Raw genomic sequence first — 13,603 nt, forward strand, 5'->3', positions numbered from 1 at the left:
TGACTTTTAAAAATTCCTTTCATAGCAATTGGATTCTTATTGGCAAGAGAGACAAATTATTACTAGCACAAATTAATACTGCAAATATGTGATCAGCAAACGACAGTACAAACAACACCTAAGCAATCAAAGCTTTATAACATGATCTGTATAAACGTTAATGTATGGATCACATATCTTAGGTGGAAGCATTCTGTAATCTGCCTTTAAGCTTTCTGAAAGATTTCATGTGAAACAGAATGAAGCAGACACACATTTCCCTGAAACTCACCTGAAGTGCAGAAAGGGCCACAGCACCACAAAGGCATATAAGCGGATACACAGGGAAAAGAAATCTCTCCTCTTTGTGAGGCTGGATGAAGAAAATGATAAACCAAATATACATTGGAGCCAAGGTAAGCCAATATGGGTGGCCTAAATTCTGAACTGTAAAACAGAAAAAAAATCCACCTTTCACCAGATGAGACCAAAACAGCACATTCACTCTCAAAGTTCTCTTGATCTCAAACTTAGGCATATACCCTAGGGCACCCCACTCTTTTATTCACACTTTCTTTGATGTAATTAAGGAGTCAAATAGAAAGACGTATATACTTCTTAGCTCTCCCAAGAGATCCAACATTTAAAGGTAGGTACAATACTGGATTTAGCTGGAACACAAATGAATGTCACGTGAATGGGTGATAGAGCTTAACAATTCTATACTGGATGAAGAAAAAAAAAACACTTCTCTCTCTCAAGAGAGAGAAGAGTCCTGCCACTAAGACTAAAGATTCTTGAGATTAACCAAAAGCATAACATAAATTCACTTCTTAGACTTTAATCCTTCTGTTTACTACATTAATCTTCTTACGTATATACCAAATAGCTATAGATCAAAGGAAAGAAACAAAGTTGGATTCTCAAACTCATCACTGGTTTCTGTCAAGCTACAAATGACAAAGAGTTTGTTTCAAAAGAAAATATAAAACCATTCTTAAAGGAAGTTTGCTGATTGAGTTTTCTCTCCTGTTTGGTAATACACATCCACTCTGTACCTCAAAATTAAAGCCAAGAATGTATTTTAAACCATATGAAAGAATTGCAGGAATTTAATGAACACTAAGACCCAAGCACCTGGTGGAAAGTTCCTGTGGTCATGGTTAGGTACATGGACGCTGAGTGATAAGCCTACAACCCACAGTGAAGGCATCTCCAACTGTGCTATTAGCGGTAACGAGTAGTACATGGGAATCACCCACCAAGGGTGGATACACAGCGCCCCCTGGTGTCCATTATGCCTACAATGAGCGAGTTGAGATGAAAGATCAGGGTTGTCATCAGAGCCCAATTTAGCGTTGCTTAACCTAGTGCTCCTTAGTTATACATGCTTTTGAAAAAACAGGTGGTTTTTTTTTTGGCCTTGAGACATGCAGGATCTTAGTTCCCCAGCCAGGGACCAGGGGTCAACCCCGCACCACCTGCAGTGGAAGTGCAGAGTCTTTTAACCATCAGGGAAGTTCCTGCAGAAATTCTTTAAGAATAAACATTCTTGAACTGCAATAACAAGTTCATCTTTTTTTTCACTTATGAAATTTTAGGCTATAATTTAGGATATTTACCTTTCCAAGAAGTATTTTAGGTTGGAATTTTCTTATAAGAAAAAAAGTTTTATCTTCTACAAGTAAACAATCTTTTCGTCTTTTGCATCTTAGAAGCTAACAAACATATTTTAAAAATATGGCCTAAAATTTTGGAACATCCTCCATAAAACACTTATAGTTTCTGTTAAACTATATTCTGTCAACCTGTATTTCTGTTAAACTATGTTAAACGTATTGTTGCTATTATAAAATACACAAAATCAGAGTCCTCAATTTCTTACTAGCTGGACATGTGGGTACATGACACAGTTTTAAACCAAAACTGGATTCCTACTTTAGAGAACAGCTTAATATACTGTTTTTGTTTTTACTGTTTTTATACTCATATCACAAGCATTTACAAATCTTCCAAAGTATAAATTATTTTTATAGTCAGAAAAAGCTACTTTTCAGAAAAAAAAAAAAAGAAAAGTGATCCTTAATAAACACAAGGAATGGAGGAATGCGTTAATACCTCATGGGAACAAACAGCTGAATCCAAACGCGGGACGCTATGTAGGCAAGATGAGTGACATGGTTTCTTTAGAAATCTTCAGGAGGACAAAGGTCAGGGGGGAACCTCTAGAAAAGCTTATGAAACATAACACCAAATTCTGTATATGACTCATTTAGATCCTGCTTTTAACAAACTATAAAAGTTTTTTTTTTCAGACAGTGTAGGAATCTAAATACTAGCTGGGCATTAGATGATATTAAGAAAAAACTGTTAATTTTGTTAGATAACGGCATCAGGGTTACGTTGCAACAAAAGTTCTAAAATAAAGCAAAAGTGACTCTGAAGGCTGCTTTCATATTCTATGAACACAGCAAACTCTTTATAAACCATTAATCGTAGAAAAGCAGAATGGGGAACGGTATGGAGGAATCACACGGCATCCAAACCAGACCAAAAAGTTGGAAATTAAATCTCCTTCCAAAACTCAAACGAATTTCTGCTCAGCTCTGTCTTCCAATCAGAGCAAGCACCAAATGTGGGGGAATCTCTGCATGGCTTAGATTCCAGATTTTTGGTTGAATTTCCCAGAGATTGTTTGCCTCTAGTGTTGATTATCTTAAGCAATTTACCATGCTAACATACACTTCTTTAAATAGGCTTATCTCCCAAGACTTTTTAAATGCTTTTGCCTCCCCAGATGATTCTATAAATCATACAGACTTCCTCACTTGCAATTATTAACCAGATTATCACATAGGTTAACGCAGGTTGAACAAACTATAAACAGAGATGGAAAAATGCAATAAGCCAACCATTTCCATAGAAAGAAAATGGAAAATAAAATAAGCAGATTGTTTTTTATTTCTTGGTATACACTGTTACTTCTCTTCCCTCCCCCAAATCTATCATTCCTTATTCCACTTACCGTGAAATCTCTGCAGTAGGTATTCCATGAGAGAAGTCAGTGGTAAGACCAGGAGGGCTAAAGCAAAGACTACATTAAAATTCAGAAATCCATTAATTAAATAGAAATACCAAGGTTCTGTACCTGAGGGAAATAAAGAGACAAGAAATCATTAGTGGATGCCTCCAATACCTACTACAATGCTTGACTCACAGTGTTCCTTGTCAAGCAAATTTGATGGTACCTCATGTAAGTGAGAGCCTACAAGCCACTCCCCCCACCTTAGAAATCAGGTTTCAAATATTTAACTCTCATGACCACTGTTTGTCGTTGTTCAGTCACCAAGTTGTGTCCAACTGTCCGAGACCCCATGGACTGCAGCATACCAGGCTTCCCTGTCCCTCACCATCTCCCAGAGTTTGTCCAAATTCATGTCCGTTTAATTGGTGATGCCATCCAACCATCTCATCCTCTGTCACCCTCTTCTTCTGCTGTCAATCTTTCCCAGCATCGGCATCTTTTTCCAGTGAGTCAGCTATTCACATCAGGTGGTCAAAGTACTGGAGCTTCAGCTTTAGCATCAGTCCTTCCAAAGAGTATTCAGGGTTGATATACTTTAAGATTGACTGGTTTGATCTCCTTGCTTTCCAAGGGATTCTCAAGAGGCTTCTCCAGCACCATAGTTTGAAAGCATCAATTCTTCGGCGTTCTGCCTTCTTTATTGTTCATCCCTCACATCTGTACATGAGTACTGGACCACTATATCCAGCCCAAATTGCCAAGCCCAAATGGGACTAATACTTTTCAGAAAACCAAACAATATAAATAGCTTAGCAGCAATACTGTGATTTATAATAAGAAGTATTTATTTGGTCTTCACTCCCATTCCTAGGAGAGAGCGCCTAAAATGAACTTCCTAATTCCTAAAGTGGTGAGAAGTGTCTTTTGTTATGATAATTCGGGGACTTCTGGCAAAGTCCTAGGTAACCTCAGGATGGGGACTAGTTGCGAGAGGAACCACCTAGTGACTGGAGGGTTAGAACTTTCAGTCCTGTCTTTCCCTCCTCTGGGAAGAGGGGAGGGCATAACAATGAGGAGAGGGTATAGCAATGGGGTTTAAACACCAATGGCCAGTGATTCAAGCAACGGTGCTCAAGTAATGAGACCTCCATAAAAACCCAAAAGGACAGAGGGCTTTCGGAAGCACCATGTATCTTCCCGCCCACCCTGCGCTATGCATCTCTTCCATCTGGCTTGTCCCCTTTCTAATAACTGGTGAACAGAAGTTAAGTGTTTCTAGAGTCCTGGGAGCCACAACTAGCAAATTAACTGAACCTGACAAATTAGCTGAACCTGAGAAGGGGGCTGCTGGAACTTCTAATTCGGTCAGTCAGAAGCCCAGGTGACAACCTGGACTTTCAAACGGCACGAAGCAGAGGCCTCCCCACCGAGGGCCGGGGGATGGCGGGGTGGGTGCAGTCTTACAGGGCTGAGCTATGAGGGCTTTGCCTATCCGTTTATCCTATCACATTCCAGTATCCTTCCCCCTGATGTGCTCAACCACTTTTCAACAGTGTCTGTTGAAGGGGGACCTTCCACAAAAAGCAGCGCCTTTCTGAGGAAAACCATGTTCAGAGACCCAGACCCTGCTCAGCTTTTCGGATTCAGAATGAAACAACATGACTGAAAACACAAGCCTTGCTCGCACAAGTTTTGATTCTTTAACTCCAAATCCTGAAACTCAAACGATGAGAGACAGCCCCCTTTGGCCCATTCCGCCGGTTTTCATCTGCTCTTCCCTCCTGTGATTACTTCAATCAGGCAGTGAATGACACACGCGGGTTTTAATCACTGTGTGTTGTGACACCCGCCTTGCACCACAGCAATTTCCTGCAATCAGCATTGCTTAAAAGGGTAATCAGAAGGCAGAGGAATACTCAGAAAAGCCTGACATTTCTGCAGCTTGCACAGCAAAATAAGATTAGAAACCAAACCCATAAGGCGAGAAACCTCTAAGGGAGGAGGAAGATGCAGAGGGGACCCTGGGGAAGGACTCAGGTTCGACAGTGTGTCACCTTTAGGGAAAGCTCCCTCCTTGCTGTCGAAACCCAGGGATAGGGACTGGCCGGAAGAGACTCTGTCCCAGGCCAAGCTCATTAGAGACATTTGTATCTTGTATTCTTTACAAATAATCTTTTAGGTTCCAGAAAACTGCCTGCCTGCTAAGTCACTTCAGTCGTGTCTGACTCTTTGTGACCCCATGGACTGTAGCCCACCAGGCTCCTCCATCCATAGGATTCTCCAGGCAAGAGTACTAGAGTGGGTTGCCATTTCCTTCTCCTACAGAAAGCTATTGGATGGTTTTATTTTCAAAATGGAAAATACACATCTTTTCTGGGTTTTAATTACTATTTAACAGCACGTTTCCTAAATTGAGTCCTTTAGAAGTCCAGTTTCCAGAGAAGTAAGTTTTCGTACAATCATCTCCTGACCGCCAGTGTGGAGGCAATGCTATCAACCCTGACCCATCTTCTTTACAAAATTCTTGAAATTTGACCCTGGGATGATAAAGCAGAGTGACTAGAAAAAAGGAGGTCACCCTTCACATCATCTATTACAGATGCTTAAACATCAACAGATAAAAGCCTCTTTCTCTTTGATCCTTACTAATACACGCTTTTTCAAGGAAAGTGCTGTGGTGTTTTCCTCTTTACTGCAATTTACTATGTCCTCCTGTTAGGGCTGTCTACTTTTTTTTTAATCATTATTAATTTGTTTATTTTAAGGCTGTCTACCTTTTAACCAAGGTATACTGTACGCTGAGATGTGGAACCAAAAGTATTAAGTTGGTAAACTCAACTATTTTTATGTGTTAGGACCTCACAGATCAAGTTCATAGCTAGGCTGTAAACATTTCGTAATAGACTGTTACTTCCCTGAAGGATCGGGTAGAAACTGGGGAATAAGTCAAGATTTGGGAAGGTTCAAGTGACAACAGTCTTAAAAACAAGGGCAAAAGGGGACAAAAAATAGTGAATTCTGTTAACCAGTGTCCTCCCCTACTTGATGAGGCATCTACCTTAAAAGAGTAAAAACCTGTATCTCTTTCCAGGGAGATACTCAACACTGCTCTCAGAAATTATCAAAAGTGAACTATGTATTGTAGGAAAAAATTTGTCAGAATGACAAGCTAAGCATTTAACTCATGCAAAATGTAAGGTGAAAGGAAGCTGGATGCAGGGTGCAGAGGGGGCTCACCTAGCTCCCTTTTTATGGAAAGTGCCTCAATCCCTTTCATTTAAATGAGCTCAAGAGAGCTTTGTCAGAGACTAAAAGAAGAAGGGATAACGTTCATTGTTCCATCGACTGAATGAAGGGGAACTACTTTATAGGCCTACAGTTTTACAGAACTCTAGGAACTAAATTATAATAAATCATCCTTATAAATGTCAAATTTGCGCCACCAAGAGGAAAAACCCACCAAGGTTCAACACAAATGATTAACAAAACAAAGAAGGCTCTAGAACAGGCCATGCTAGTGAGTGACCCTAAGATGCCTCCAAAGCCTCCTCTGGGGCTTCATCCTCTGCTGCTGCAGGACTGGAAAGCCGTGGGCCTTCTGACCGAGGGCTCTATCCTTTACCTTCTGAAATCTCCCGTCCTGTGGTCTGACAGATTTGATAAGACAGACAGGCACGGATCACATCCTAAGCTCCAAGTGGCATCCCTGAGCAGACCCGCTGTCGTTTTTGAGGGAAGAGCACTTCTTACACCCATCCTCCCACACCTGTCCTCCCACGCTTCTCCCAGGCCTGCGTTCTCATCAGAGAGCACAGCTCTTCACACAAAAACACTCAACCTCAACATCTGAGAACTTGAAATGTTACAAGGGGAAGAGGCCAAATCAGTGCCAAGCCTAGTCACTTTCGTTTTTGCAACACGAAATTTCACCTCTTTATCTCTGACCCCATAGAGACTTTTCACCTACAACTTCGCAACTTCCATGTCTACACTACTCTAAATTTCCTAAGCATTGAGTATTCTTGACCTCATCCAAGTAATAATTGTGAAAAATTGCCTCTGTTCCCTGGCTTCAAAAGACAAGAGTCAGTCCAGGCCTGGAATGTGTCATTAATAAATGCTATTTGGCCAAGAAAGTATAGAAAGGTCCCTTTGAAAACCAGGAACAATAGAGAGAATAAATATTTACAGATTTTCCTCAATCTATGATGGGGTTAAGTCCTGATAAATCCATCATAAACTAAAAACATCGTAAGTCAAAAACACATTTAATACACCTAACATACCAAACACCATATCTCAGCCTAGCCTACCTCTAACATGGTCAGAACACTTACATTAGCCTACAGTTGGGCAAAATTCACCTAATACCAAGCCTGTTTTATAAGACAGTGTTGACGGTCTATGTAATTTACTGGTTACTGTACTAAAAATGAAAAACAGAATGGTTGTCCGGGTAATGAATGGCTGTAAGAGCTTCCACGGTTTACCCTCATGATGAGTGGCTGACTGGGAGGTGTAGCTCACTGCCACTGCCCAGCATCACGAGAGATACCTTATCGCCTACTGGAAAAAGATCAAAATTCAAAGTATACTTTCTACTGAATATGTATTGCTTTCACACCATCATAAAGTAAAAAAAAAAATCATAAGTTGAAGTACCATAAGTTGGGGTGGGTTCTAAGTAGCTTCAGTTGTGTCCAACTCTTTGCGACCCCATGGACTGTAGCCTGCCAGGGTCCTGTGACCATGGGATTCTCCAGGCAAGAATACTGGAGTGGGTAGCCATGCCCTCCTCCAGGGGATCTTCCCAACCCAGGGATCGAACCCATGTCTCTTATGTCTCCTGCACTGGCAGGTGGGATCTGTACCACTAGCGCCAGCTGGGAACCCCCATAAGTTGGGGACCATCTGCATATTATTACAATCACAATGGAGAGAATGACATTATCTTGCTTACGCCTGTGTAGTTCTTGGCTAATGCTGTAAAATTGGCTAATGCTGTAAAACTACCTTAAGTTTTTAAAAACGAACTCAATATTCAATCTTTTTGGCTCAGCAGTCTGATATTTGACATTCTGTTTTTCTGCAGTGTATCCACCTAGTGTCTTCCTGGCAAACTCCTACTCTTCCCTCCAGCTCAGCTCAAAGACCACCCCCTCTAAGAAGTCTTTCCTGATACCAACAGATGAACTTGCTCCTTCAATTCCCTGACTATCATTCTACTGCTGCACATAACACGTTGGACTATAATTACCTATTCATGTGTCTGCAGCCTTATCAGACAGCAAATTCTATGAGGAGCATAATCAATGCTCAAAAGCAACTGATTGAATGTTTCTTTAACGGAAGTCATTTATCCATTCATTCAAGAAGTATTTATAGGCTTGTTAGGTTCTTATACGTAAGAAAACACTAAGAGATGTATGCAAAAAGTATCAGCATAAAGCACTTAATCTAAAATTTGCAGATTAAAAAACTAGGTGCTATAGCTAACAAAGCACTTGAGGGGGGAGACACTTAAAAAATAGTTGAAATAATGCCAAAAAGTGCCAAACAAGTGAAAGAGTTTCCATGACAAAGACATGCTGTCTGTTTGACAACTGTACAGCAGCAAAGCTTCTCTTAAAGCATAAGTCTTAGGACTTCCCTGGTGGTCTGGCAGTTAGGAATTCACCTTGCAGTGCAGGGGACGAGGGTTTAATCCCTGGTGGGGGAATCAAGATCTCACATGCCAAGACTATACTTTCAGGGATCACGTCTCTGCAATCTACAGATTCAGTGTAATCCCTATCAAATTACCAACGGCATTTTTCACAGAACTAGAACAAAAAGTTTCACAGTTCATAGGGAAACACAAAAGACCCCAAACAGCCAAAGCAGTCTTGAGAAAGAAGAATGGAGCTGGAGTTATCAACCTTCCTGACTTCAGATTAAGCTACAAAGCTACAGTCATCAAGACAGTATGGTACTGGCCCAAAAACAGAAATACAGACCAATGGAACAAGACAGAAAGCCCAGAAATAAATCCTTGCACCTATAGGTACCTTATTTTTGACAAAGGAGGCAAGAATATACAATGGGGCAAAGAGAGCCTCTTCAATAAATGGTGCTGGGAAAACTGGACAGCTACATGTAAAAGAATGAGATTAGAACACTTCCTAACCCCATACACAAAGATAAATTCAAAATGGATAAAAGACCTAAATGTAAGACCAGAAACTATAAGAATATAAGAGGAAAACACAGGCAGAACACTCAACATAAATCAAAGCAAGATCCTCTATGACCCAACTCCTAGAGTAATGGAAATAAAAACAAAAGTAAACAAGTGGGACCTGATTAAACTCAAAAGCTTTTGCACAGCAAAGGAAACTGTAAGCAAGGTGAAAATACAACCCTCAGAATGGGAGAAAATAATAGCAAATGAAACAACTGACAAAGGATTAATTTCCAAAATATACAAGCAGCTCATACAACTCAATGCCAGAAAAATAAAAAAACCCAATCAAAAAGTGACAAAAAGAACTAAACAGACACTTCTCCAAAGAAGACATATAGATGGTGAATAAACTCATGAAAATATGTTCAACATCACTAATTATTAGAGAAATGCAAATCAAAACTATGGTGAGATATCACCTCACACCGGTCAGAATGGCCATCATAAAAAGTCCACAAACAATAAATGCTGGAAGGGTGTGGAGAAAAGGGAATGCTCATGCATTGATGGTGGGGATGTGAACTGACACAGCCACTATGGAAGATGGTATGGAGATTCCTTAAAAATACAGGAATAAAACCACCCAGTAATCTCACTCCTACGCGTATACCCTGAGGAAACCAAAACTGAAAAAGACACATGTATCCTACTGTTCATTGAAGCACTGTTTACAATAGCTGGACATGGAAGCCACCTAGATGTCCATCAACGGATGGATAAAGAAGTTGTGGTACATATACACAGTGGAATATTATCAGCCATAAAATGGAATGCAACTGAGTCAGTTCTGATGAGGTAGATGAACCTAGAACCTATTATACAGAGTGAAGTAAGTCAGAAAGATAAACATCATATTCTAACACATATATGGAATCTAAAAAAATGGCACTTAAGAATTTATTTACAGGGCAGCAAAGGAGAAAGAGACACAGAGAACTGACTTATGGCCACGGGGAGAAGGAAGGAGAGGGTGAGATGTACAAACAGAGTAAAACGGAAACTTTCATTACCATATGTAAAATATATAGCCAATGGGAATTTGCTGTATGTCTCAGGAAACTCAGACAGGGGCTTTGTATCAATCTAGAGAGGTGGGAGGGGGCAGGAGATGGGAGGGAGGTTCAAAAGGGAGGGGATATATGTATATCTATGCTGAGGTTTGACAGAAAACAAAATTCTGTAAAGCAATTATCCTTCAATTAAAAATAAATAAAAATAAATAAAAATTTAAGAAAGATCTCACATGCCACAGAACAACTAGGCCTACATGCCACAAATACTAAGTCTAAATGCTCTGAAGCCCACAGGCCACAACTAGAAAGTTCATGTTCTTTACAACTAAAGAGCCTGTGTGCCGTAACGAAAGATCCCACATGACACGACTAAGACCCAACACAGCCAAGAAAACAAATACATATTTTTAAAAAGATTAGTCTTTCATAATTACTGAATGGACTCAACAATTACCATAAAATTAGCTGACAATGGTAAAGTACTACTTCATCTGGTCAAAGCTATGGTTTTTCCAGTAGTCATGTATGGATGTGAGAGCTGGACTGAGTGCTGAAGAAAGCTGAGCACTGAAGAATTGATGCTTTTGAACTGTGGTGTTGGAGAAGACTCTTGAGAGTCCCTTGGACTGCAAGGAGAGATCCAACCAGTCAATCCTAAAGGAGATCAGGCCTAAGTGTTCATTGGAAGGATGGATGCTGAAGCTGAGACTCCAGTACCACCTGATGGCCACCTGATGCAAAGCACTGACTCATTTGAAAGGACCCTGATGCTGGGAAAGATTGAGGGCAGGAGGAGAAGGGGACGACAGAGGATGAGATGGTTGGATGGCATCACCGACTCAACAGACATGAGTTTGAGTAACCTCTGGGAGGTGGTGATGGACAGGGAAGCCTGGTGTGCTGAAGTCCACAGGGTTGCAAAGAGTTGGACACGGCTGAGCAACTGAACTGAACTGATTCTTTCTTAAAATTATTTATTTTGGTTGCACTAGGTCTTTATTGCTGCACACAGGCTTCCCCTAGTTGCAGAGAGTGGGGGTTACTCTCTAGTTGCTATTCTCTGGGTGCGTGGGCTTCTCATGGAGCAGAGCACGGCTCCAGGGCACATGCGCTCAAGCAGCAGTGGCACACAGGCTCAGTAGCTGTGGCTTGCGGGCTCAGTAGTTGCTACACCTGGTTTTAGTTGCTTCAAGGCCTGTGGGATCTTCACAGTTCAGGGCTCAAACCCATGTCTCCTAGCAGGCGGATTCCTATCCACCGTGCTGACAGAGAAGTCCTACTTCTATTATTCTTAACTTGTATGAAGATAATCCCAACCCAGCACACAACAGGGCTTAACAAAACAGTTCTAGGATATAATAGCTATCAGGGCACTGATGCAATCTGAGGGGTATTCCAGAACGTGTTCATTCTTTCATTCACACATGAGGAATCTTTACTAAAGACCTAGAATACAGAAAGACTACCGATTCCCAGGTGGAATAAATAGTCTCTGCAAACCTGCTAAAGCAAAATGGCATTAACATGGAAATCAGACACCCGTGAAGATTTGTCAAAGCCAAAGATGAGGAAAAAGCAAAACAAAATTCTACCACCAAAGAACACCCCCTAAAGTCTGGTTGACTACACAACAGTCCTGTGGATGCCCAGTATGACGGTTCTCTAGGGAAGCCCATGGCTCAATGGTAAAGAATCTGCCTGTAGTATAGGAGACGTGGGTCCAATCCCTGGGTCAGGAAGATCCCCTGGAGAAGGAAATGGCAACCTACTCCAGTATTCTTGCCTGGGAAAGTCCATGGACAGAGGAGCCTGATGGGCTACAGTCTTGTTCTTCAGTCACTGATCCACGTCCGACTCTTTGTGACCCCATGAACTGCAGCATGCTAGGCTTCCCGATCCTTCACTGTCTCCCAGAGCTTGCTCAAACTCAGGTCCATTGAGTCGGTGATGCCATCCAACCATCTCGTCCTCTGTCATTCCCTTCTCCTGTCCTCAATCTTTCCCAGCATCAAGGTCTTTTCCAATGAGTCAGCTCTTCGCATCACATGGCCAAAGTACTGGAGCTTCAGCCTCAGCATCAGTCCCTCCAATGAATGTTCAGGATTAATTTCCTTTAGGATTGACTGCTTAGATAACCTTGCAGTCCAAGGGACTCTCAGGAGTCTTCTCCAACACCACAGTTCAAAAGCATTAATTCCTCGGCATTCAACCTTATTTATGGTCCAACTATCACATCTATACATGACTACTGGAAAAATCATAGCATGATTATACAAACCTTTGGCAGCAAAGTAATGTCTCTGTTTTTTAATATGCTGTCTAGGTTGGTCATAGTTTTTCTTCCAGGGAGCAAGCATCTTTGAATTTCATGGCTGCAGTCACCATATGCAGTGATTTTGGAGCACAAGAAAATAAAGCCTTTCATTGTTTGCATAGCTTCCCCATCTATTTGCCATGAAGTGATGGGACTGGATGCCATGATCTTAGCTTTTTGAATATTAAGTTTTAAGCTTTTTCACTCTCCTCTTTAACCTTCATCAAGAGGCTCTTTAGTTCCTCTTCACTTTCTGCCATAAGGGTAGTGTCCTCTGCATATCTGAGGTTATTGATATTTCTCCCTGCAATCTTGATTCTAGTTTGTGCTTCATCCAGCCTAGCATTTCTCATGATGTACTCTGCATATAAGTTAAATAAGCAGGGTGACAATATACAGCCTTGATGTACTCCTTTACCTATTTGGAACCAGTCTGTTGTTCCATGTCCAGTTCTAACTGTTGCTTCCTGACCTGCATACAGGTTTCTCAGGAGGCAGGTCAGGTGGTCTGGTATACCCATCTCTCAGAATTTTCCACAGTTTATTGTAATCAACACAGTCAAAGGCTTTAGCATTGTCAATGAAGCAGACATTTTTCTGGAATTTCCTTGCTTTTTCTAGGATCCAACAGATGTTGGCAATTTGATCTCTGGTTCCTCTGCCTTTTCTAAATCCAGCTTGAATATCTGGAAGTTCTCAGTTCAAATACTGTTGAAGCCTAACTTGGAGGATTTTGAACATGACCTTGCTAGCATGTGAAATAAGTGCGATTATGCAGCAGATTGAGCATTCCTTGGTATTGCCCACCTTTGGGATTGGAATGAAAACTGACCTTTTCCAGCCTTGTGGCCACTGCTGAGTTTTCCAAATTTGCTGACTTACTGAGTGCAGCACTGTCACAGCATCATCTTTTAGGATTTGAAATAGCTCAGCTGGAATTCCATCACCCCCACTAGCTTTGCTCTTAGTGAGGCTTCCTAAGGCCCACTTGATTTCACACTTCAGAATGTCTGGCTCTAGGTGAGTGATCACACCACTGTGGTAATCAG

General features: G+C 41.2%; 1 protein-coding gene across 3 annotated transcripts in view; it reads right to left on the reverse strand.

Annotated features, from left to right (window-relative positions):
• Positions 1 to 13,603, reverse strand: part of ALG9 (ALG9 alpha-1,2-mannosyltransferase) — a 109,321-nt gene that overhangs the window by 65,401 nt on the left and 30,317 nt on the right. For all 3 annotated transcript variants that reach the window (XM_027979190.2, XM_042232919.2, XM_042232918.2), the window contains exons 9-10: positions 3,005 to 3,127; positions 272 to 426 (exon numbers count right to left, since the gene is read on the reverse strand). In XM_027979190.2, coding sequence (XP_027834991.1) covers positions 272 to 426; positions 3,005 to 3,127 — 278 coding nt within the window. The remainder of the gene's footprint in view (positions 1 to 271; positions 427 to 3,004; positions 3,128 to 13,603) is intronic.

Source organism: Ovis aries, chromosome 15 (genome assembly GCF_016772045.2).
Source record: "Ovis aries strain OAR_USU_Benz2616 breed Rambouillet chromosome 15, ARS-UI_Ramb_v3.0, whole genome shotgun sequence".
Taxonomy (NCBI): Eukaryota; Metazoa; Chordata; class Mammalia; order Artiodactyla; family Bovidae; genus Ovis; species Ovis aries.